Here is a 27,584-nt window from a genome sequence, read left to right as displayed (position 1 = left end):
GAATAGTACACTCAACTATATTCAATATCCTGTGATAGGTCACAATGGAAAAAAATATGGAAAGAATATACATGTATAAAAATGTACAACTGAATCAATTTGCTGTACACCAGAAACTACCACATTGTAAATCAATTATACGCCAATTGTAAATAAGTAAATAAATACAAGTAAGTCTATTTATATTTCTGCATACTCTAAGCATGTCTAGGGACCTTGTGTACATAAACATAAAACCATCTTAGTGGTTTTGTATTTATACAAACACCATCTTTCTGGAACTCAGGCTTTTAGATGCTTGGCATGTTCAAGTTATATTTCATTCTTCCATAAAGACTATCTCTGTATTTTCTCATGTCTTCATATTACTCAATAACAGGTCAGTCTTGAGCTAAGCTTTTAATATATTTTAGGAAGAAAAGTTAAAAAAAAAAAAAGAAAAGCTGTAGAAAATACAATAATGAAAACACTCTCATGTCCACATGCAATAATGATATTTCCTCGTGTTAACTCTTTCTGCTTTGGATGCTCTATCTCTGTTCCTTTGACTGTGTATCTATAATTTTCTCCTCATTCCCAATACCTCTGAATGTATACTGCTAAGCGAACTGGGAAGCATGGTCTCTTGCCCTGTTTCCTGTTAGGAATTATTCATTTGGCTTCAGTCTGCCATATACTTTGAAACTGAGAGTCTGTGCACCCGCTTGGAAGGAAGCTCACATGAAACACCGAGGCCACGGCCCTAGAAGAAACGACACTTGAGTAGCAAAGAGCACACGTCATATCCAGATCTTTCTTTCTAACAACATTCTCTAGTAAAAGGAACCAGGGCTTCTTAGAGAAAAAACCAGGGCTTCTTAGGGCTTTCAAGATAAACAGAAAATATACAAGATGAATCTGCACGATCTTACAGTGGCAAAAAGTAAAAAATGCTCAAAAAAAAAAAAAAAAGGCAAAATCACAGTGGTATGTCATAGTGACATGAAAGAACCCACCCCCCCACCCCAGTGAACAAAACTGGAATAACCTAACAAAATTATGCATTATATCTCAAAGTATAAAATAAACATCCATGAGTCAATATTGATATAAGATACTGAATAAAGTAATAAATGGCAGAGAAGAGATAAATTGCCCATAAAGAATAATTCCAAATAAATTTGTAGATGATCCACTCTAAAGGATGGGGATCAAGGCTCCCTACTTTGTAAATACGGATTGTACACAGCATCTTCCTTCTAAAGAGTATGGTACAGAAAAGGGGCGGGGAGATTTTAGAGGAGAAACCTGACAAACCCTACATCAGCCAGATGATCAAGGTCAACATCAACATTTATAAGTCACATAGTAAGGATGTACTCTTGTGATGTGACACAAACGGTACTTGGTTTCTGCGGTCTTTCAACCCAAACTCACAATTCCAGTTTCATTAAGAGAAAATCACCAGAGAAATTCTAACAGACAGGCATTCTACAATCTATCTGAATAGCACTCCTCAAAATTTTCAAGGTCATCACAAACAAGAACAGGCCGAGAAACTGTTGCAGCTAAAAGGACCCCAAGGAGACTTAACAACTAAACAGCTAAATGTAATCCGTTATTTGGTAACATCCTAGAACAGAAAAGCACACAATGACAATTAAAGAAATTTGAATGAACTCTGGACTTCAGTTAATCACACTGTATCTCAACATAGAAGATGTGAAACAATTTTGAATGCAGAAAGTTAATCATGCAAAATGAACACCATATAGAAAAATAAAGACAAAAACATCATAAATATGTTATATCAGAAAGCTATGATTTGGAGTCACTTTTATTTTCTTCCTTTTAATTTTATTGTTTTGTAAAACAATTTTATCGTAAGAAAATATTATTTTCAATATCAGAAAAAACTTCAGCACATTAAAAGAAAAAAGGTTGTCTGGGTCTTCCTCAAAGCCCCATTTTTATCTCCATGCAGATTAGAGCCAAAAAGTCTTTGGCTGACTAGATTATCTCTAAAATTCCTTCCAACTGTAAGATCATGTGAATTACATAAATTTTAACTAAAATCCATGTACCAGCTATGCATCTGGTAGAAACCCAGAAATATTTAATTACCACATGACTCCCAATACTGGTTAACATACATTTTGTGCCAGATATAATTTACCAGTGTCCTAACAACAGACTAGAAATGAGCCCAACTCAGTGTTAAATAGTACAAATGTAGTATATTTTTGGTGTGAAGTATGTCTTTTTATATCACTGTTTTATGTTTGTTTGTTTGAATTTTCCATCTGACTCTGACATAGGAGGCATGTTCTTCTGTGCAACATGGCATCCATGCTTAGGATGGACACAGATTTACACAGAAGTTAGTGAATATCTGCAGCATAAAAGATGGCTGTCAGTTAAGCATCAATTGTTTTACTAGTTCATTTGCTTTAATTTTAAGATTAGTCCATGAGCATATCACCTGCAGGATACGATCTGTAACTATTCAAGAGATTTAGTGCATCTTGGAAGTTAAAAAATGGAAACTTCAACACAGTTAAGACAGTTAGAAAATCATTACTTTTCAAATACACACTACCTCCAAGCTCACCAATTCTGGATTATACAAAAAAATAGACCTGTCTATGTAGCCTAAGAGGTGTTAATGTATAAAGGATATAAAATGTAACAAAGTTGTAAAATGGCCTTGGGCAGGGGTGGTGGAGTGGGGGGGGGCGGGCAGGCTTGGGCAGGGGGCAGATTAGAGATGCACAAGTTAGACTGGAGATATCTGGCAGGTAGGCGGTGACTATCCTGGGCTCCGCTGCCACATTCTATTCCTGAATCTTTAAGTTGTACTCAACCATAACTTACTCATGTGTGAAAAAAGGGAAGACATCACACAAGAATTAATGATTTATAAAATTGGGATAAATGCACTTACATTTCTAAAAAAAGAATATTCATCTTCATAGCATTACATTTCTCTCTCTTCCAACCTAACATTGAGAGTGTGTCAGAGAAGGGAACTGGAAATTAAAATCAAACCATTAAGATTAGGAGATTGGCAACAAATCTGTTTTGGCTGCAATCCTTTACCTTCTGGCTCATTTTTGATGAGCTCTTCCATTTTCCTCTGTTTCAAGGTGTCAACGACATCAGCTAAGCTGCCTTTGCGCCTTTCAGGAGTTCCCAGGGTTGTACTAGACAAGGACTCGCCACTCTGTCGCCCACCTTCTTCTGCCTTCTGAGGTGAGGTAGATGAGTTGTGTGGGGCAAATGAAGACATAACTTTATTGCCATCAACTTCCTGAAAGAGAAAGCAAAGGAAAAAAAAATATATATATGCATGTATACATTTGCTTAAAATTCAATAAGCTTTTTAATTTTAATTGATTACATGGCTTATTCAGGACTTCTCTGATAGGTCAGTTGGTAAAAAATTCTCCTGCAATGCAGGAGACCCCAGTTCAATTCCTGGGTCGGGAAGATCCTCTGGAGAAGGGACAGGCTACCCACGCCAGTATTCTTGGGTTTCCTCGTGACTCAGCTGGTAAAGAATCCACCTGCAATGCGGGAGACCTGGGTTCAATCCCTGGGTTGTAACGATCCTCTGGAAGAGGGAAAGGCTACCCACTCCAGTATTCTGGCCTGGAGAATTCCATGGACCACATAGTCACAAAGAGTTGGACATGACTGAACAACTTTCACCATGGCTTATTCAGCTGCAACATTAAAAACTGATATGCTACTGTGCAGGAGCAAAAGGAATAAAGAAATTTCAGAAAAGAATACATCAACATTACAGCCTCACACTAGAGTGAGACAAAGATCGATTCGTAGGAGAGGGAAAAATAAGATTCTCTCCCCAAGACTGAGTTCAAATAGCAATGAAACCTTCTACAAAGCCTATATTGATTTTATATATATATATATAATATATATATATATTTTGCTTTTGTTTCAAAGTCTTAGATTTTCCTATGAACATCTAAAATGCAGTGGTCACCTGTAATAAACCTTCTCATGATACTATACTGTTTAAATAAATAACATTCCATATATCAGTTTTCTTTTTAATTGTAAGCAGTCACCTCTTCTTGATGGTACTTCTAAATAAAGCACGGTCCTCATTTGATTCTCCACCTCCCTCTCATGCTTTTAAAAAGGCATCAGACACACAGGAGATTCTGACATCAGAGAGGAATACTGCAGTTTCATTTCTGCTTCTGCAGAAGATCTTTCCAATTCCATGCCTTACCTAAAGCACTGGTTCTGATGATACTCTTTGCTATTTTGCACACTAAGCCTCATCTGCTCTACAAAATAAAGTTTCTTGCAGACTTTGCCTCTTCATGATTGTGTTATGTGCGTGAAAAGAATCTATTCAAGAATTCTAAAAGGTAAACGTAAGTTGGTGTTCCTTTAGACATTCTTTCCCCCATGACTTCTAGTAGAACTTTGGCAATCTAAGTAACTCGGGGCGGGGGGGGGGGGCATATTTTGTATGTTGCTGTTGTCTAGTCACTAAGTCGTGTCTGAGTCTTTTGTGACTCTGTGGACTCTAGTCAGCCAGGCTCCTCTGTCCATGTGATTTCCCAGGCAAAAATACTGGAGAGACTTGCCATTTCCCTCTCCAGGGGATCTTTTGGACCCAGGGATCAAATCTGCATCTCCTGCATTGGCAGGCAGATTCTTTACCACTAAGCCCCCATGGAAGCCCTTATATTTTATATAAGAAGCATTATATTAATTTTTTCAAACATTATCAAGAAAAATAATATTAAAAGGACAAAGAAAAATTATTTTCTTAAAGAGAATTTTCTTTGTATAATCTCTTACTTTCATAATCTTTTGTGCTGTTGCTCAAGTCGAGTCCAACTCTTTGTGACCCCATGGACTGTAGCTTGCCAGGTTCCTCTGTCCATGGGGACTATCCAGGCAAGAACCCCCTGGAGTGGGTTGCCATGCCCTCCTCCAAGGGATCTTCGCAAACCAGGAATCGAACCCAGGTCTCCCACATTGTAGGTGGATTCTTTAGCATCCAGCCACCAGGAAAGCCCAAGAATACTGGAATGGGTAGCCCATCCCTTCTACAGGGGATCTTCCTGACACAGGAATTGAACCATCATCTCCAGTACTGCAGGCAGATTCTTTACCAGTTGAGCTACCAGGGAAGCCCATAATCTTTCGACTTCCCATAAAAGAGAGCTTTTCTTAAAAATAAGTCACATCCTAACATCGTTGAGTATGTTAGTCTCTCTCTAGATTTATTTTCTAATTCTACACAATTAAAATTTTCCATTAAAATATATGAGATTGTGACTATACTTAATTTTCAGGAAAATAGCTTATACTCATGTTTACATGCTTGTCCTTTATTTTAAAATATGTTAGTAAGGATCTGTGGACCTCCGAAAAATGACAAATCACATGGAATTCATGTTTAATCTTTAAAAATGAATGCTAATGTTTTTGACTAGATTAAAACATATTAAAAGTATTCAATAATACTTTCAGTTCAGTTCAGTCGCTCAGTTGTGTCCGACTCTTTGCAACCCCATGAATCACAGCACGCCAGGCCTCCCTGTCCATCACTAACTCCCGAAGTTCACTAAAACTCATGTCCATCGAGTTGGTGAGCCATCCAGCCATCTCATCCTCTGTCATCCCCTTCTCCTCCTGCCTCCAAACCCTCCCAGCATCAGAGTCTTTTCCAATGAGTCAACTCTTCACATGAGGTGGCCAAAGTATTGGAGCTTCAGCTTCAGCATCAGTCCTTCCAATGAACACCCAGGAATGGTCTCCTTTAGGATGGACTGGCTGGATCTCCTTGCAGTCCAAGGGACTCTCAAGAGTCTTCTCCAACACCACAGTTCAAAAGCATCAATTCTTTAGTGCTCAGCTTTCTTCACAGTCCAGCTCTCACATCCATACATGACCAGTGGAAAAACCATAGCCTTGACTAGACAGACTTTTGTTAGCAGAGTAATGTCTCTGCTTTTGAACATGCTATCTAGGTTGGTCATAACTTTCCTTCCAAGGAGTAAGCATCTTTTAATTTCATGGCTGCAATCTCCATCTACAGTGATTTTGGAGCCCCAAAAAATAAAGTCTGACACTGTTCCCACTGTTTCCCATCTATTTCCCATGAAGTGATGGGACCAGATGCCATAATCTTCGTTTTCTGAATGTTGAGCTTTAAGCCAACTTTTTGACTCTCCTTTCACTTTCATCAAGAGGCTTTTTTTAGTTCCTCTTCACTTTCTGCCATAAGGGTGGTGTCATCTGCATATCTGAAGTTATTGATATTTCTCCTGGCAATCTTGATTCCAGCTTGTGCTTCTTCCAGCCCAGGGTTTCTCATGATGTACTCTGCAAAGAAGTTAAATAAGCAGGGTGACAATGTACAGCCTTGACGTACTCCTTTTCCTGTTTGGAAGCAGTCTGTTGTTCCATGTGCAGTTCTGTTGCTTCCTGACCTGCATACAGGTTTCTCAAGAGGCAGGTCAGGTTGTCTGGTATTTCCATCTCTTTCAGAATTTTCCACAGTTTTTTGTGATCCACACAGGTAAAGGCTTTGGCATAGTCAATAAAGCAGAAATAGATGTTTTTCTGGGAACTCTCTTGCTTTTTCCATGATCCAGGGGATGTTGGCAATTTGCTCTCTGGTTCCTCTGCCTTTTCTAAAACCAGCTTGAACATCAGGAAGTTCAAGTATTGCTGAAGCCTGGCTTGGACAATTTTGAGCATTAGTTTACTAGCATGTGAGATGAATGCAATTGTGCGGTAGTTTCAGCATTCTTTGGCATTGCCTTTCTTTGGGATTGGAATGAAAACTGACTTTTTTCAGTCCTGTGGCCACTGCTGAGATTTCCAAATTTGCTGGCATATTGAGTGCAGCACTTTCACAGCATCATCTTTCAGGATTTGAAATAGCTTTCTAAGGCCCACTTGACTTCACATTCCAGGACGTCTGGCTCTAGGTGAGTGATCACACCATCGTGATTATCTTGGTCGTGCAGATCTTTTTTGTACAGTTCTTCTGTATATTCTTGCCACTTCTTAATATCTTCTGCTTCTGTTAGGTCCATAGCATTTCTGGCCTTTATTGAGCCCATCTTTGCATGAAATGTTCCCTTGGTATCTCTAACTTTCTTGAAGAGTTTCTAGTCTTTCCCATTCTGTTGTTTTCCTCTATTTCTTTGCATTGATTGCTGAGGAAGGCTTTATCTCTCCTTGCTATTCTTTCGAACTCTTTGGAACTGATGCTTTTTTCTTTCCTTTTCTCCTTTGCTTTTCACTTCTCTTCTTTTCACAGCTATTTGTAAGGCCTCCCCAGACAGCCATTTTGCTTTTTTGCATTTCTTTTCCATGGGGATGGTCTTGATCCCTGTCTCCTGTACAATGTCATGAACCTCCGTATATAGTTCATCAGGCACTCTATCTATCAGATCTAGTCCCTTAAATCTATTTCTCACTTCCACTGTCTACTCATAAGGGATTTGATTTAGGTCAGGCCTGAATGGTCTAGTGGTTTTCCCTACTTTCTTCAATTTAAATCTGAATTTGACAATAAGGAGTTCATGATCTGAGCCACAGTCAGCTCCTGGTCTTGTTTCTGCTGACTGTATAGAGCTTCTCCACCTTTGGCTGCAAAGAATATCAATCTGATTTTGGTGTTGACCATCTGGTGATGTCCATGTGTAGAGTCTTCTCTTGTGTTGTTGGAAGAGGGTGTTTGGTATGACCAGTGTGTTTTCTTGGCAAACCTCTATTAGCCTTTGCCCTGCTTCATTATGTATTCCAAGGCCAAATAGTACTCTGTTTTTTTTTAATATATTAAAAATAGAGATGTCAGTACAAATATAATCGTAATCTGTTGTAGTTTTTGTCAAAGGATATTAGTGAGTATGGGCTTCCCACATGGCTCAGTGGTAAAGAACCCACCTGCCAATGCAAGAGATACAGTAGATGTGGGTTCGATCCCTGAGTTGGGAAAAACCCTGGAGAAGAAAATGGCAACACACCTCAATACTCTTGCCTGGAGAATCCCATGGACAGAGGAGCCTGGCTGGCTATAGTCCACAGGGTCACAAAGAGTTGAACACGACTTAGCAACTTAGCATGCATGCATTAGTGAGTACAAGGACATTAGCTATGGTACAAACATCTGTTTGTTGGGTGACATCGAGGCAATGTGGAAGCATAAGTAAAAAATGTGTGTTAAAAGAATTTTCAAAAGTATGATTCTAAACCCCAAATGCTTTCCATTTCCTACAAACAGAACATGTCCCTTACAATTACTATTCCTTAATTAAATATTCTATAAAAATGCACTGATAGATGAATCTTAGCTTATAATATACTTGAATTTGGAAATTAATACGCATAGTATAATAATTACAAGACCCTGCAGGCTAAGTGAAGTGTACACTTTTGTGTACACTTTTGTACACAAATACAAGCAAATACTTAACCATATATATACAGATACCTCTGAAAAGGGCAACAACATATTCATTCAGTAAACTAAGGAATGGTTTTATGAATGACCGATAATAAACATCAGCTCAGTTTAACGTCCAAATTTGAATATAGCAAAACTGCTGTATTTATTTTCCACAATCTTTCTTCTCACTTATTTCCAGGGTCAAAAGCAGAAACACTCCAATTTTAGCTTCACTTCAAACATGCATATTTTATACTCTGCTTTTACATTGTATGATGATAAACTTTACAAACAAGAATTTGCCATTTGAGCTTCACATTCCATAATTGAAAACTACACACATCTTTCTGCATAATCATCAGTACAGAGAACAGCACCCAAACTGTATGCAATGAAGTCTATTAAGATATGAGAAAATTTTTCCAACTAAAGTAAAATAAAATCGTATCCCATTTTGCATGTCTCTAATTCTCTACACTTTGCAAAGAGGAAGGATTTATTGTAAAGAGTTTAACGTATTTCATAAGAATTCTAACCTCAGTTACCACAGCCATATAAAAATAAATTAATTATTTAGCATTATTGCTATTTCATGTAGGAATATTTATCTTATTGCTATTTCACCTGTCTGATTACATTTCAGCCTCTGGCACTGTTAATCCCTTTAACAGTTTCATGTAGTTAACAGATGTTTCAGTGTGGGGCTCCATTGTTCATTTGCATGGGGAAAGGCCTGTGTATGGAGCACTGGCACAGTTTTCAGTCAAGGAAGTCCTATGGTTTCCAGTTTCTTCCCTGGGACTGCCTTTACCATGCCTAAAGTAATGACTGCACATTTCCCTTCATTTTCCTGGGAAGTGAACATCCAAAGAGTCTACTAACAAATGCATCAGTGGTCTAAGGCAGCAATATATATTTAATTACATTTTGTGCACAAAGCTTCAGTATTTTGCAGCTCTCAGAACTGTGATGTGTAACTTCTAAATTCTAATGATAAAATAGTGTTCTAAACTTTTAGAATGAGGTTAAGAATCTTTGTTATTCTTGAACAAACTTTACTTAATCTTGCCTTCTGTTACCCTTGCAACCATGAGAAAAAGTACCTAATGTATCCATGTGTATACTCTCATCAAAATATTTTTTCAAAAATCAATTCTTATTAATTCCATAGATAGTCTTTTGCTATGAACACCCTTTTAAGAAAAGTATATTTCAATCTTAATATTCAAATTTTACTTTATGTAGTTTGGTGATTAAGAAGAATTAACCCATTTGAAAAAATAAAAAAAAAGATAATAGGCAACTCGACCAGATATGTTGTTGTTGTTTAGTTGCTAAACTCTTTGCAACACCATGGACTATAGCCGACCAGGCTCCTCTGTTCATGGGATTTCCCAGGCAAGAATACTGGAATGAGTTGCCATTTCCTTCTCCAGGGGGTTTTCATGACACAGGCATCGAACCCAAGTCTTTTGCATTGGCAGGTGGATTCTCTACTGCTAAGACACCAGGGAAGCCCAAACAGATATGTATCTTCATTTTATTAACTGAATGATATTTCATTCTTTACTCTGACCTCAAGAAACACATCATCGTACTTATTTTTTAGCCCTATAAACTGAAGTTAAATCTGTACAGGATAGTAAAAACATTACATTTAGTAGTCAGTCTATGATATTAAAATCACTAAGAATGACAGCCAATATTTACACAATATTTACTTTGTGTCAGCGCAGTTTAAAATGATGTATATGCATTAACTCAGTTAATGTTCATGGCAATCCTAACTATAGTTTGTACTTCAGAGCTGGAGAAATTGAGGCACACAGACTGAAGTAAATGACTGAGGTCATAGGACTATTAAAATATAAAGTATAATCAGCTTCATCTTCTTGGCTTTCAGAGACCTGATTTTCAATGACCATGCCAATACTATCCCACTCTTAAAACACACAAGTACAAAAAGAAAAAGGCCACAAGCTTTTAACTATGTCTATATCTATCAATGATATGATTGCAGGAGATACACTTCTTAATAATTATGAAGAGAAGCTTTCACCCCAATACATTCAACTCTTAAAGAAATGATATACACATCTCGAAATGAATTAATCCAACTATTTACAGGGTTATAAAGCTCTACCCACCCAAATATAAGGTTTATGTCATACTCCAAAAAAACTAAACCTGAAGATTTAAATAGTTATATAAAGCAAACACATAAATTTGAGCTCTAGATGGCTGATCAAAGTAATGATGCTCAGTAGTTTATGCTTCTTTATCTATCTTTATGAAATGTGTGGCTACTTCTACCTTTCCATCTAGTTCAATGAAGTTTTGAACTTAGAATAAACAGTACAGAAGATTTGGACTAACTTTAATTAGATTCTCATTAACACAAGTTCATTAATTTTGGCATTACATAGACATAACATAAAATGAACTACAGATCTATAGAGAAAACTCTTTGGTGCTAAACAAATTTTGACATAATCATGTTCTTTTTCTTCTGCTGCTGCTGCTGCTAAGTCGCTTCAGTCGTGTCCAACTCTGTGCGACCCCATAGATGGCAGCCCACCAGGTTCTCCCATCCCTGAGATTCTCCAGGCAAGAACACTGGAGTGGGTTGCCATTTCCTTCTCCAATGCATGGAAGTGAAAAGTGAAAGTGAAGTCTTCTAGCAATGAACTATTCTTGTAGATATCACCAGGAAACAGCAAAACAACACTTTGAAAAATATCTGAAAAACTGTATTTTTTGGTTGAAACGGATGAGAGTGTCCAAAAGGCACATAATTCCAGTTATAAAATAAATACTGGGAAGTAATGTGCAGCATGGTTAATAATATTATATTCCATACAATAGCGAAGGACTTCCAGATGTATAAGCTGGATTTAGGAAAAGCAAAGGAACCAGAGATCAAATTGCCAGCATTCGTTGGATCACAGAAAAAGCAAGGGAATTCCAGAAAAATATTTACTTTTGCTTCATTGACTATACGAAAGCTTTGACTGTGGATCACAACAAACTGTGAAAAAGTATTAGAGGTGGGAATACCAGACCACCTGACCTGCCTCCTGAGAAACCTGTATGCAGGTCAAGAAGAAAGAGTTAGAACTGGACTTTGGAACTTCCCAAAACTGGGAAAGGAGTATGTCAAGGCTGTATATTGATACATTACTTATTTAACATATACAGACTACATCATTCAAAATGCCAGCCTGGAAGACTCACAAGCTGGATTTAAGATTACCTTGAGAAATATTAACAACCTCAGATACATAGATGATAACACTTTAATTGCAGAAAGTGAAGAGGAACATTGTGTGAAATGCTGGGCTGGATGAAACACAAGCTGGAATCAAGAATGCTGGGAGAAATATCAATAACCTCAGATACACAGATGACACCACCCTGATAGCAGAAAGCAAAGATGAACTAAAGAGCCTCTTGAAGAAAGTGAAAGAGGAGAGTGAAAAAACTGGCTTAAAACTCAACATTTAGAAAATGAAGATCATGGCATCCTGTCCCATCACTTCATGGCAAATAGATGGGGAAACAATGTAAACAGTGACAGAGTTTATTTTCTTGGGCTCCAAAATCACTGCAGATGGTGACTGCAGCCATGAAATTAAAAGATGCTTGCTCCTTGGAAGAAAAGCTATGATCAACCTAGACAGCATATTAAAAAGCAGAGACATCACTTTGCTGACAAAGGTCTGTATAGTCAAAGCTATGGTTTTTAGAGTGGTCATGTATGGATGTGAGAGTTGGGCCATAAAGAAATCTAAGCACCAATGAACTGATGCTTTTGAACTGTGGTGTTGGAGAAGACTCTTGAGAGTCCCTTGGACTGCAAGGAGATCCAAGCAGTCCATCCTAAAGGAAATCAGTCCTGAATATTCAGTGGAAGGACTGATGCTGAAGCTCCAAAACTTTGGCCACCTGATGCTAAGTATTGACTCCCTGGAAAAGATCCTGATGCAGGGAAAGAATATGGCAAAAAGAGAAGGGGGCAATAGAGCATGAAATGGGTGTATGGCACCACTGACTCAATGGTTATGAGTTTGAGCAAACTCTGGGAGATAGCGAAGGACAGGAAAGCCTGCTGTACTGCAGCTCATGCGGTCAGAAAGAGGGGGAGATGACTTAGTGACTGAAAAACAATACTTGAAAATGGCTAAGAGAGTAGACCTTGCTGTGGTGATCATTTTGTAATATATACACATAGCAAATCATTATGCTGTATGTCTGAAACTAATGTGTTACCAGTCAATTATATCTCAATGTTTAAAATCTATACTATTTAATTATTCCTTAAATTTAAAAATTGTATTAAAAATGTTACTACAAATATTTATTTTGAAGCTAATTTTCTCTACCTGTAATTTATTCTGTCAAATTAGAAGATGCCAAATTTCACTTAGTAATAGAAAAAAATAAATCATTGTTGTATAAAAAGTATTTGTAAAGCTTTTTGGTTAAGATAACGTTTCATTATATTTCTGCATGAAACCTCAAACTTTTCATTATATTTCTGCATGAAACCTCTGCATGCTTACTTCTTTTGGATTATAGATCTCTTGATGGTACCTAGAAATATCCTTCGAAACATATACATGTGCATACAGGCAGACAAAGACTCTTGATACTGCACACATAATTTTACATACAGTTTTAGAGAGTTAATTTTCTACTCTCATAGATCCAACTATGCACTTCCTCCGTGAAATCCCTTAGGTACTCTTACATACCATGGGATCCAGGTTAAGAAGTTCTAACCTAAATGTGCACCTACCAATAAAGTACTATAAACTCACCAATATATACAATTAGATGATTTCAAAATGACCAGTTATTTTATGTAAAAGCCTCACACTAATTTTCATTGAAGTTTTATTCAGATAAACATAAAGGCACCTGTGTCAATAACTTGAAGTTTTACTATTCTGAGATAAACCTGTAGAGAGAGATTGATATTTTAATATAAAGAGTAATAAACACATTGAAGAAGAGAGTACATTTATTTAGGGCATTGACTTCTTACTCAGAAATTACCCTGTGATAATGTGCACATAAATTTGAAATGGAAGGCAGAACAAATTGTTGACTTTTATAAATGAAGGTCACCATTTTGAAAAGTCATACCAGTTAAATTTCAAATAATCATACCAGTTAAATTTCCGTTTGCTGAAAACGGAATGGATACATATGAGGAAGGACACACTGAGGCAAAAACCAACACTTAAAAAATCTCACTAGAGAACACTAGGAATCTTTCTTTGGTTAGCATGATTAAATTCAATATTCTGGGAATAGGACATGGTCAGTACCCAACACTTGAAAAAGAAAAGTCAGTACTGATAGATCTCTGGAGGGTGGCTTTTATGCTTCTGATTACTGTCGGTATCAATGCTGTCTGATTTAAAATCCTTTCTAAACTTTTATCTTAAAAAAGAGGTGTTTAACGTATATTTAGATCCAGTGATTCAAATAAATGAAAAACTGGCAGAGGTAGTTTTGCTTGAGTCACTTTCAGTCATCTAGAAAGATGGAACTTATCACAACTGTTCACCTTTCTATACTGGAAAAAGCCACTGATAACACATTTGTAAAACTTACTGAGTTTCATGAGATCAACAATTCTCAGTGCTTAAACAAGGTAAAGTAATTGAGATTCCAGTTATTAGATGAGTGGTTCATAAATCTGTCTAGGGATGGGACCAGCAAGCTAGATATATGTGTTTTTCTAAAGATTCCTAGGGGATTGTATGCTAAGCATGCTATACCAGCCTAGTCTAGATCGCCTGCAAGCTAGTCATAGGAATCCAAAGCCAGACTTTAAGGAAAGATTACATTTTACATATTTCAACCTCTTATAATGGAATGATTATAATCATTCAGTCATCACAATAAAAAAAACTGGGTAGAAATTCCACAATACTTAAATATATACTGCATATTTTTTTCTCTGTGATCTATGGAAAGTTTCATATTCCATATCCCTCCTCAAGGTCTAATTTTTAAAGAATACTGTAGAAACCTCAGAAGTTCATTTGACTCTGTAATGGAGACACAACCTACTCTGAGAACAGATCTAACATTCTAAACAGTGACAGGCTTCATCAAGTTTAGGTAAAAGATAATTATTTTATAAAAAGGGCTCCATTATACTTTAAAATATATAATCCAGTCCATATTTCAAGTATTTTTAATGTATTTTGGACAATGTCGAAAGAAGTGAAAGCTATTTGATGTTTTTTCCAAGCCTAAAAATATAGAATCTTTTAAAAATTCCTTTCCTGCACAATAGATTGGCATTAAGTAAAAGTCTAACTCAGTTTGCATTTTTTTTTACCAAACATTAAGATGAAACATTACCTATGATTCACACTCAATTACTGATCAGAAGACTAAACATTTAAAAGTGAATTCTCTCTTAAGATGCATTCAAATGGTACTCAACAACAGAAGATGACAGGTGATGCGTACAAATGTGACTTTCACACTCTGGTCAGTGAGCAGTGTCATTATTAGCATGACCTGGGAATACTTTGGGCTTCCCTGGTAGCTCAGACAGTACAGAATCTGCCTGCAATGCAGAAGACCTGGGTTCGATCCCCTGGATCAGGAAGATTCCCTGGAGAAGAGAATGGCTACCCACTCCAGTATTTGCTTGGAGAATTTCATGGAGAAGCCTGGCAGGCTATAGTCCATGGGGTTGCAAAGAGTCGGACACCACTGAATGATTAACGCACACATGGGAATACTTAACACATTCTTCTCGGGCCTTATCCCAGACTTTCTGAATCCGCAACTCCAAAGGTGAAGCCTCAAAATGTATTTTAACAAGACTTCCAGGGGAGACTGGTACACCTTAAAGTTAGAGAACTACTGATACAGGAAAATTTGTAAGTGATAAAAGAGAAAAAGAGGGAGAGAATGAAAAAGGGAGATGATTAAAAGCTACAGTGGTGATGAAAGCAATCATAAAGTTACAGACTGAGAGGTGAGCTCAGAGGTACTATATCCCAGAGGGGAGATGAGCCTGAGGGGCAGGGAAGATTTATTAGCAAACCCTCTCTGGTGGCTCAGACAGGTAAAGAGTCTGCCTGTAATGTAGGAGACCCAGGTTCAATCCCTGGGTCAGGAAGATCCCCTGGGTTCAAACCCTGGGGCGCAAAGAGCCAGACGTGACTGAACATCATTTTTGGAGAAAAATGATGCTGACTTTTTTTAATAGCCATGTTGAAATACTGAAATATACTGAAACTGAGGTGGATTTGCTGATTTCATACTAATTGTACAGGTTAAAGAATTAGATTTATGTCTATTTCATTGAGGAAATAGACTATTTTTAGAAATGTACTAAAAATTTGGTTTGAATTTGTTAACAGTTTAATTTCATTTATAAAATAAAAATAAAACAATAAGAGTATATTTCTTTTGATTTTTAAAGCAGCATCATATTTGCCATCTAATTCAATACCAGTGAGTGAAACAGAAATTTAAAGGCAAATTTTCTGATTTAATAAGAGATTGTAGAAACAGGAAAAACAGTTTCGGAATGTCTCTTCATTTGCATCTGGATGCTACATGGGCAGAAGTGTCTAATGGCTGTTTTTCCAGAATCACATTTACTAACAATCTCAGAAATGCTGTGTTCAAGAATAAAATGTATGTTTTCATGTGCTCTCAAAACCACTTAATAAGCAAAAGTGGCATTTAGAGAATTCTAATATATTAACTAACAGAACCTGTAAAAACAAAGAACATTTTGTGTTGTGACAGCCTCATTATCTTCCTACTGATGATTTGTGTGCTGTGTCTTCCTTACCTTTAAACATCTCGCAAAAACACTTTTAAGACATTTGATGATCTCTTCCCTGAGGGCTCAAAGGTCAACAGTAAGATGTTTCTAAACAAAAATTAGACTACACATCAAAACATTTTCATTTCACACTAGCATTGTGGATTATATAATAATATTTTAAGAAGTAAAGAAAAACTAGTCATTAATTATATATAATAATTCACCTATCATTTTCCTAAGAAGCCTTTAAAACAATCCTAATGTAGTTGTTAATAAACTTGACTAGATACCAATTCACTCTGAGTCTGAAGAAAGAAACGATACTTGAGGAATTCCTCAACCTGTGATCTGTTTGGGAAATTAATTCTTTTCATTGAACAGAGCAATGAGCACAGTTTCTAAAACTGAATAGATACTCAGTAGTTATTAATATTAAGCTAAGTGTTTGCTAGCATCATTTATATTAATAAATGGAAACTGACTATATGTTCAGCGATAAGTGAAATAAACTGTGACCCCCTCACCCAGTAAAATATCATGTCAGAAAGCAGCAACGGTGAAGCCTACTGGAGGCAGGAGGCAGTACACCAGGTTCAAATCAGGAGACTGTCATTTATTAATCTTGAAGAAATTATTTAAACTTTTCAAACCTCAGTTTCATCTATAAAATGGGATAACAAATAAGTAATTCATATGTGCTATAATACCAGATCTCCAGAATTTAGTAGTAATAAAATAATTATTGAAAAATAAGAAATATTTCACTTAGTCAATTTTCTCTTTGGTTTGTGTAATCAAAGTATTTCGAGGGCTAATTGTGAATCAGCAAGACAATGTTCACAGTTAAATGCAGAGAATGTGAACCCAAATAGATCTGACTCAAATTATGGTTCCACATTCACTAGCTGTGTGACCCTGGGCAAATTATTTAACCTATCTCTGTGTTTGTAAAATGGGGATAATACTATCATCTACCTCATTGGCTCATTAGTGGATTAAAAATTAAAAAATAATGAGTTATATTAGGTAAGGGATTATATGAGTTAATATACATATAACAAGGTACAAAACTACTAAGATGGTAACTGAAAAATGGCAGGGCTATATGAGTATTTCCTAAATCAAATATGCTTCAGGCCATCATATGAGGCTACAACAATGAACAAAACACAGAATATATAAAAACAAATGAAGGAAAAGTCAGACCTTTTACCAGGAAAGTGGAAAAGAGGAGAAAAACCCCCTCTTCTACCTACCCCACCAAAACCAGAAAATGCATACATAAGTAGTTTTGTAGTTCTTTCTGCTGAAATCAAACTGCATCCATGGAATCTTTTTTTTTCATAAGGAATAATTTAAATATTTTTGAGGTGGCCCATTTTTAAAGATAATACAAACTTTTTTTAAGGGAAAAAAAAAACTAGCTCACAAAATGTCATGCGACATTAGTGTGCTTTTATCTCTGTCACATACTCAATTTTCAAATTTCACAGTTTAATGGTTCTCTACAAAGTGAGAACTCTGGAAAATGATCAAAGAAAGAATGTTCAATTACTCCTCATTACGAAATAAAACTTTTTAAAGTCAAAGTCTGAAAAAAAATTAGAGTAATGAATTATTTTTCATAAATACATGACACCAATTACTTATTATGCCATATTTCAACTTTTCTTTCATATTTTTCTTTCTTCTTGTGAGATGGACATATCATTTTTTTTTCTTTCTTTATGAGAACACTAGCACCACTCGATTCTCTTGCAAACAAATTTTTAGGTTTCTTTACACTATAAATGCAAAACAGCAGAGGTAATATGAGGAAAAACAGATGAGGTACTGACTCTGTTTCTAGCTTCCCTCCTCTTTGTTTTATTTGCGCCTTGAATAGAGCCCCTCAACATTAGTGCCCCAGAATATCAGGCTGATTTCATAGCCCAATGTCAGTCAAATGCTATATCATTACACTAATCCCATCTTTCTGCTTTTAAAAAGCTAGAGAGCTATTTTTTTCTACATTAATTAAGACTTTCAATAGAGTACTCCACTTATAGTAAAAACAGCATTTCTTTAAAAGGGACCTTTAGCATGAATTGATATTAAGCAGTGATTTGAGACAGAAGAAACATAAGCTTCAGTTCTCATTTGTAAGCTATCAAGAAGTCCACACACTTATAAAATTTCCCAACTAGCCAAGCTATTTATTCATAGTATGAATCAAAATTACTTGAGCCTACTTTAGCAGATTTATAAAGACCATCTTGTAGCATCCAAAATCATTAAGACACTGGAATTCTTTTTGTAAAACATTAGGTTCTCTGCAAACATTTTTTGCAATTAATATGAGTAATGTTATATATAAATTTTGTTATTTTAGTCTTATAGTTTGGAAGACTTGGTATTATTTCTAAATTACTAGGCATTTTTCTGACCACATGCACAAAATCCATTCAAATTCATTAGAGGGTTTCAGTAAAAATATAGCTACCATTATTTGAGTTCTTAAAAGGTACCATTCTAAAAGTTTTATGGATATTACCTTATTTAATTTTCACAGAAGTTGCACAAAGACTGCTATATTCCTATTAAACAGATGAGGATTTACCCAAGGTAATAATAGGAGATGGTAAACTGGGTTATTAAACTCAAGATCATCTAACTTTAAAATCCATGTTGGTCATCATTAAATTATACTGCCTTCCTCAACTGATTCAGGTTCTATAAGAGATGCTAAAGGTATTAAAAAGTCAAGCTGATTCACTCCCCTCAGAGTTGAAAATTAAATATGAGAGCCATTTAAAATACACAAGAAACAATGAGTAATCATAACAATGATAAATACTAAATTATGTAGTAGCAAATTATACACGCACATGAAATTCAAAGAGAAAATCCTGAAACTCAAAGGAAGATAGAAACTACTTTATCATACCAGTTAGCACAATGTTTTGGGATCATTTATTTTTCTTTCTATACAATGAAGTCAGAGAAAGGGTCTGATTATCCAGACCTTATTATTAGTGTTTATTAAAAATATATTAGGTTAAATAATTTATTCCTTTATGTACAGATAAGCTTTTGATATAATTCTAGAAAAAAACAGGTAAAGAGGAAAAATAGAGCAATTCTTCCCAGAAGCATCATCCAGAAAATTTTATAGTATGCACACGTGCACACACACACACATACACACAAGAGAATATAGTGGCTTAACACAAAGAGATGGAGAATATTAAATGACTATACTATCATAAGAGGGTTATTTTAATGAATGGTCATGAAAGTGAAATAAAATTATTTATATTTGATCTGGCAGACAAAGAAGTATTCTAGATTCTATGGGCTTCCTAGGTGGATCAGTGGTAAAGAATCTGCCTACCAAAGCAGGAGAAGCAGGTTCGATCACTGGGTCAGGAAGATCTCCTGGATGAAGAAATGACAATCCTCTCCAGTATTCTTGCCTGGAAAATCCCATGGACAGAGGAGCCTGGCAGGCTACAGTCCATGGTGTCGCGAAGAGTCATACACAACTGAGCAGGCACACAGGAGTTGAAAAGAAAAAGAACCAAACCATCAAACTGAAGTTGAGACAAATTCAAGTAGGTAATGGTAAAACTGAATAACTTGAAAATAAGGAGGAAGGAGTCAAAGTAAACACAGTTGTTGCTTAGGAGGTTGGAATAGCGAATACAGTATTGACAAAAACAGAATGGTTAGCAAACAGAGATGATTGTTAAGCTAGAATCAGTATATGTAAAAAACTAATAAACATAATATAACTAAATTAGTTTATACCTTGAGCATTAGCCCTAACTTTTGACCCTAGCACTATAACTAAGAGATGCTATATAAACTCTCTCAGGACTCAAATGATACATTTATTGTTTGAGATCTTTAAATCTGTATTTAAAACTGTATTAAATGTATGTGGGACATTCAGATACAGATGCACCTGGAAATATAATTTTCAGGTTACAAAGGTAGTAAAGTGACTTATGAATCATTATTTTCTAGTGAATGGTTAAAATGCATTTTAGTTCAGGAATTCTCGGAAAATGCCCACTCAGGGAAAGGAGCAAAGGCCGGGTCCTCTTCACATATTTCTAAACATGGCAGTTATAAGTGAGTATCGCCTTCTGCTTCTGGGACTCCAGTTTACCGTGTAAAATTTTTGACATTTTACTGTTATCTACAATTGGACATTGAAAGATGAACAACATTTTGTAAAGAAAAACAAGTACATGGAAATAACAATGAGCACCTGTAGAGTACACAAAACAGAAATTAGAATAAAATGTCAGAAGAAGGATTTTTCCTCATTATTCTAGGAAGTTAAGACTAAGGTATGAAAAAAAGATAGCACCATGAAAAATAAGAAGAACATTAGAAACTGACACATCTTTCCCTTATGTACAATGGACTTTGAGAATGTTGAATTCCTGGTTCTGGATGTTCCACCTCCAAACTTCTTAGAGGTGATGTTAAAATGAGGAAAAAATAAAAATGAACAACAAAAAAGTTCTGCAGAAATCTACTGCTATGATTGCTTTATTGAGTTGTGGTCACAGGTCTAAATAAGAAGTGATAGTGGTTTTGCTCCATTAATAAATTCTGTCCAGGGAACTTATTGGGGTATATGTATTAAAAATGAAATTCTATTATACTAAATTCTAATTTATAATAAAATACTAAATCCTAAATTATTATAAAAAGAAGACAAATAATTTTAGAATTTGGACAGATTCATTCTCTTTTACAATTCTACTTGAATTCTTAATTTCTTAACATTCCTGAATATTTCTGATATCCCATGTGATTCTGATTTGATGCTCTATAATCCACTAAAGTGGCAATCCAAAATAATGGCTTCTATTCTTTATCCTCCCCACAGCCAAAGAATATAGTTTTATTTGTGTTATAAAGCTACTTAGTTTGACTAATAGAGCTCAATTTACATACTGTCTTTAAGTCTGAGATCTATAAGACTGAGTCTCAGGATGGTAACCTATCAAGGTATTGCTATGTTTACCGACTCTGAGATGAGACAAACACAGTGGCTTCTTACAAAAGTCCTTTGCTATCCATTCATTATACTTAGCACATCAAACAGGGAAAAATAATTAAAAAGCTCCCATTGAGCACCTAGAGACCTTGAACATTGACAGGGGGTGAACACAAAGAGAGGATATTTGGTTTCAGGAGTCACACTTCCTCTCTTTAATTAATTTTTTTACAGTACATTTTTGGTGTTTCCATTATTTTTCTTCTATTCCCTTGGTTCTAACAGAAGTATACACACACATGTATATATTTCATTAAGAGGAAATAAAAGGGTTGTCTTTAGTTAAGATGTTTCTGTTTACAGAGACTACACATTTAAAAAATAAATTGTCTGAGTAAATTCAATTATCTAGAGAAGCAAAGGAAATCACATGCAAATGACATTAAATGCAGAGGCCATTCCGACAGCTTCATGTTTATTTTTATTGTTTCAGTCAGTGGAAGGGAAAAGCTGTCAGAAATGTAACATCTCTTCCTTTTTAAAGGCCCAGTATCTCTGGTACTAAAAACTGCATGAGTAATAATATCCAGAGAAGAAATTTGCTTACTACTAAAAATAAGAGAAAGCTCAGGCTACCTCTAACTTAACACCAGTACACAAGTGGGTCCCACACACAGTGGTTATATCTTGCCTACATAAAGCAAAGGACAACATTTAATTTGCAAGCAATGCAGTATCAGTCGAAGGCAATGGCACCCCACTCCAGTACTCTTGCCTGGAAAATCCCATGGACGGAGGAGCCTGGTAGGCTGCAGTCCGTGGTGTCGCTAGAGTCGGACACGACTGAGCGACTTCACTTTCACTTTTCACTTTCATGCATTGGAGAAGGAAATGGCAACCCACTCCAGTGTTCTTGCCTGGAGAATCCCAGGGAAGGTGGAGCCTGGTGGGCTGCCGTCTATGGGGTCGCACAGAGTCGGACACGACTGAAGCGACTTAGCAGCAGCAGCAGCAGCAGCAGCAGCAGTATCAGTATCAGTATCAGTCAAGCTAATGAAGACTGACTTAAAAAAAAAAAAAAAACAGTATGTCTGAAAAAAAGTTAATAAATCCACACATTAGTTTAGCCTAAAACAAAATTGCTAGCCCTGTTCTCTGATAGCAGCTCTGTAAACACTAGGTGCTATACATGACTCTACTAGGCTTCCCAGGTGGCACAGTGGTGAAGAATCTGCTTGCAATGCAGGGGATATGGGTTCGATCCCTGGGTTGGGAAGATCTCCTGGAGGAGGAAATGGCAACTCACTCCAGTCTTCTTGCCGGGAAATCCCACGGACAGAGCACTCTTGTGGGCTACAGTGCGTAGGGTCACAAAGAGTCAAACTCTACTGAGCATGCACACATACATGACGTATCAGAAGACAATCTTTTACCAGAAGAGGCATTCCAATGAGCAGGAATTAAATATGATATTTTTGCTTTGTTCTTTGAATATGACAAAAATACACAGAAAAGATTTAGGCTGCTTTTGTCATAGTTTCTTGTTGAAAATCTCTGGCTCTTTGCACAGAATTTACGTGCTACCTGAGTTCTCTTGAAGCATGAACGTACCAAGTAAATGTGGCATATGTTTGTATTTTCTTGCCAATTCCAAATTCATTCATTCAAATCGCTCATTGTTGGCCAAATTCTTATCCAATTCCACAGAGCCACCGATCTTCCTGGAAGTGAATAGCAGCTTTGTGCATGGAAACAGGAAAGTCAATAGCAGGTCTGTACCTGGAAGAACTATGCAACTGGTGGAAAGGATATGAATTTGACCACAGGATTTCTTGAGTGTGGTAGAATCTAGTTCAAAAGGACCCAAAATGATGAAGCTTTCACCACTTCCTTGGATGTCAATTCCATAATTTGACAATTTGAATAACTGTGAGTTTTTATATGGCCATCTTACATACCACTCTGATTGCAACATGCGTAAAGATTTTTCCATTTAATATATTTGTATTACAGTGTTCTTTATTTACCATAATTAACCTCTGATTTCATTCAGAACCTAAAGGTATACGCTTAGCAAAGTTAAAAAAGCATGACTTCACTAAACTTATTAATGAGTCAGTAACTACACTGGAGTTTTTAGTAGGACATTACTTTGATCCCTCCTAATAGACCTATGAAGGAAGTACTATTATGGATGCTTTTACACATACAGATGCTCAGTTTAAGTCAGGTACTTCAAGTTAATAAATAATTTGAACTCATATCTCTCTTATTCCTTCAATTGTGTTTCTAACCATTATACTATACAGCTTTTTACTGGGCTGAAAATGAGTAATTGCTCTAACTTTACTAACCATAATCTATTTTTTAATCAAATTTAATTTTTTAATCAAAGTTCGTTTTATCTCCATGTCATCTCTCAATTCCATACAACAGTTCTAATATGCCCATTTGGTTTCATAATGTGCTTTATTGACATGTTCCATATTCTTTGATATTTTTAATTGGCTACATCTTATATTTCATCTTCTTTAACTTGTATTTCCAACTTTAAAATATTTTGGCAAACTTCTAAATGACATTTTAAACACTGCCCCCCCACCATTCACACTCATGAATAAGGAATGCACACAAAAGTTGTTAACCAAATGCTTACTTTTTGAAAAGCACTATTCGAGGTCCTAGAGGGAAAACAAATCATCTTCCAATTGCTGAAGCCAACATATTTCATGACTTTAAAATATTTGAGATGATTGACAATTCTTTACCTGAATTTCTGGTGGCTCATCCTCTGCTGTTCATTCTTACCCCCAACATTGCCTGTTAAGACCTTAAATCCTCTAAAATATATTCAACAGCCAGAATAATTTCCTACTTTTTTCCCTAAACTCTCTCTTTTAGGGGTCTGTTCTTGACATTTATATGAAGATCTTTCAGTAGCTTTCACCCAGCTTTCAGAAAGAAAAAAAAATTACGAACTCCTTTGAATAATCCACAAACTTAGCAATCATCTCTTTTCACCCCACTTAGCAATAGAACCATCATTTAACTCCTTGCTTTCTCCAGGCCACACACTCCTCATTTTCTCACTTCTCTGCCTCTTTCAAATTAAATTCAAGCTTTAAAATTTGGCCTAGGTTTACTTCCTTGAGGAATTGTAAATGCTTAATAAACACTTGTGGAATAAATTAATTTGAAATTTTGGATATATGCATGTAATTTTCACATGTCTATCTCTTAGCAGGAAAGTTTCAATCAGGCATTTCTAATAGTCTGTTTTCCACCTAAATATCTCAGTACATAAAACCCAACACACATACATGTGAAATCAGAATCCTGTCACCCCAACCAGCTGTTGCTCTTGGCTCGTTTTTGCTTTTCCTCTTTAAAGTTGCACCATCATTCTCCCAATCACACAGGAGTGGAGGAAAAACCACTACTTTTTTCATAAGTGAGTCTCTTAATCTCTATGAACTTTATTTTTTCTGTATCAAAAATGAGAGTTGTGCAATAAAAGACCTCTAAAAGCTAAGGCCAGGTTTAAAATTCTATAGGTCTATGAGTGGAAAATATACAACAACAACAACAAAATCATATAACTGTCTTACCTTCAATCTTTAACTATTCTAAAACTCTTACCATTCTGTATTTAAATTTAAAAAAATGGATAAATATAGAAAACAGGTTAGGAGTTTTTATTATTTGCCTTCACTGAAATGGACTAAATGGCCTGTCTGTCCCTATGGAAAGGAATAGGTTTTTTCTAGGTACTACACCACCACCAAATGGACGGTGCTCCTTCTTACTGTGAAAAGTAGATCTGTAAATTAAACTGCAGCTAGATGTAAATAATAAAGAAGACATTAAAAATAAATTTTGCATACAAAAGTCAATATAAAAATTGACTTTAATTGCTAATAATATATATTTACAGACACACTATACATATGTATGTATCTCATATATATATGTACATATAAACTAAAAACCAATTAATAGTTTTATTCTCAATTGAAAACAACATTTTGAAGAAAATGTGGAGAAATGACAAAAATCCCAGGTACATAATTTTAATTTCTTTCCCTTCCTTCCTTCTTTTTTTCTTTCTTCCCTTTTATCTTGATTTTTCAACAACTGTGCTAAAATCTCAACTACTTTTAACATTAACTGGTATAATCCAGATTTCATATGATGCCTTTTCTATTTGAGGTAAACTGTTCTGTTTCACGGCTCAACTCAGCAAGTCTAGGAACAAGAAGTCAAACAAGATTTCTTTTTGTTGATGTTTCCAAAATGCTCAACTATCCATTTAATTTTACCACATTTTGACTGGTCTGGTGGAATAATGTTAAGGCAGGGAATAAAATATACTGCAAGTACTCTGAAGCAAGTAAAAACTATTTTTTTCATATTTGACCAAGAAAAGTAAATATAGATATTCCTGGTCCTTTCTCATACTCTTCACAGGCCTACTGCAGTCTCTGTATAATCCAGTCCTCAGTAGTATTTTTTTTTCCTGATACAGAACAGAGGAAAAAATGGTTGGTCTTATTTCACAGAACTAACTTGATACTTTATGTGTTTATTTAAACTACAAATCAGTCAATTACTGGCCAAAATATTTGAAGGATTTGTTGAAACAGGGGGCGCATCTCCCCTTATTCTCACTACATCCCAGACTAAACCCTGGTTCAATTCTGCTTCCACAGATTTGGTCTGGAGACAAATTAGGATTAGGCTTTTTTGCTTTCTATCCTAAAACACATATTCAGAGTCAAAACTAAATCATAAATTAATGTTTAATTCATGAAACAGTATGTTTATAAAGCCATTTATGCATCTCTATGCTTTCATGGTTCCCGAACAATTACAGATTATAAACTCCAAATTTCTGATAGTACTCAAGACCCCTTACAATCTGCCATTAATCTAATTTTTCAACTTTATTCCACTAAAATATGGTTTTTTGAGTCAGTCCCATTCTTATTGGACTTGTGACTTTATTTCATTCTCTCTGCTTTAGTATCCATATCAAGAAAATGAAAATAATGATACTGTGTTTTCACAGGTAAACATTACATGACCCGACAAATATAAAGGTTTAACAGAATTCCTAGCCCATATTTACCTTTTGATAAATATTATTTCCTTTTCACTAGATTCTTTGAAAGCACACTCTAATCAAATAACCAATTTTACCTATTGTTACTAAAGCTGAAGCTCGAATATTCTGGCCACCTGATATGAAGAGCTGACTCAGTGGAAAAGACTCCAATGCTCAGAAAGATTGAAGGCAAAAGGAGAAGGAGTCGGCAGAGCATGAGATGGTTAGATAGTATTACCAACTCAATGGACATATATTTGAGCAAGCTCTGGGAGATAGTGGAGGACAGAGGAGCCCGGCATGCTGCAGTCCATGGGGTCGCAAAGAGAGACATGACTTAGAGACTGAGTAACAACCACCACCACACACATACCTAGAAATTTCCTGAATACACATAAACAGAAGTACATTGTGCACAACTTTTCACAGCCATACCTAGATGTGTTCCTTTTTCTGAGCTCTTCCCTTTTGCTCTGCTTGGAATATCCCCTTCCACTCAATTTCTCTCCACATCATCTTGCATTTTCAAATCATAGCTATACTTCAAGACTAAGCTTATCTGTTTTTGTTTTTAGAAAGCCCTTCTTCACTTCCACTCTCTCAGTGAAACCCCTCCAAGAGCCACCCTACTGTCCCACATTTGAAATGAATCCAACTCATTTTTGATTTATTGTGATTTGCACACATAAACTGGATGTGTTTGAAGAGTGGTCCTCAAAGTACCAATCCACAACAAGCTGCCCCCAAATGGAAATCAACCCTATCAATAAGCACCCTTAAGTTGAGTTCAGCTGATGTTCTTTTCCTACCAAGACTTTCTTGATGAAGCACAGACCACATTTTCAGCAGCACTGCTCTGGAACCATTTGTTCCTTTTCTTCTTCAGCCAGAAAATGCTGTTCTTCTCCCATAAACTCCCATGTGCTGTGCTTAGTCACTCAGTTGTGTCCGACTCTTTGTCACCCAATGGAATGTATCTCGCCAGGCTCCACTGTCCATGGAGATTCTCCAGGAAAGAATACTGGAGACAGTAGCTATGCCTTCCTCCAGGGTCTCCCGTACTGCAGGTGGATTCTTTTTTTTTTTTTGCAGGTGGATTCTTTACCGTCTGAGGCACCAGAGAAGCCCAAGAATAATGGAGTGGGTAGCCTAACCATTCTCCAGGGGATCTTCCCCATCCATTAATTGAACCCAGGTCTCCTGCACTCCAGGCAGATTGTTTACCAGTTGATCTACCAGG

At 36.1% G+C, this 27,584-nt stretch overlaps 1 protein-coding gene across 50 annotated transcripts in view; it reads right to left on the bottom strand.

The window, feature by feature from the left end:
• Positions 1-27,584, bottom strand: part of SOX5 (SRY-box transcription factor 5) — a 1,169,920-nt gene that overhangs the window by 342,203 nt on the left and 800,133 nt on the right. For all 50 annotated transcript variants that reach the window (XM_086401754.1, XM_086401750.1, XM_086401772.1 and 47 more), the window contains one exon: positions 3,079-3,289. In XM_086401754.1, the coding sequence (XP_086257880.1) occupies positions 3,079-3,289 (211 nt within the window). The remainder of the gene's footprint in view (positions 1-3,078; positions 3,290-27,584) is intronic.

The sequence above is a fragment of the Bos grunniens genome, chromosome 5, assembly GCF_055505025.1.
Source record: "Bos grunniens cultivar Pamir isolate PY7600 chromosome 5, Bosgru_T2T1.0, whole genome shotgun sequence".
Classification (NCBI taxonomy): Eukaryota; Metazoa; Chordata; class Mammalia; order Artiodactyla; family Bovidae; genus Bos; species Bos grunniens.
Note: the sequence above shows the minus strand (reverse complement) of the source record. Positions and strands in the feature narration are given on the sequence as shown.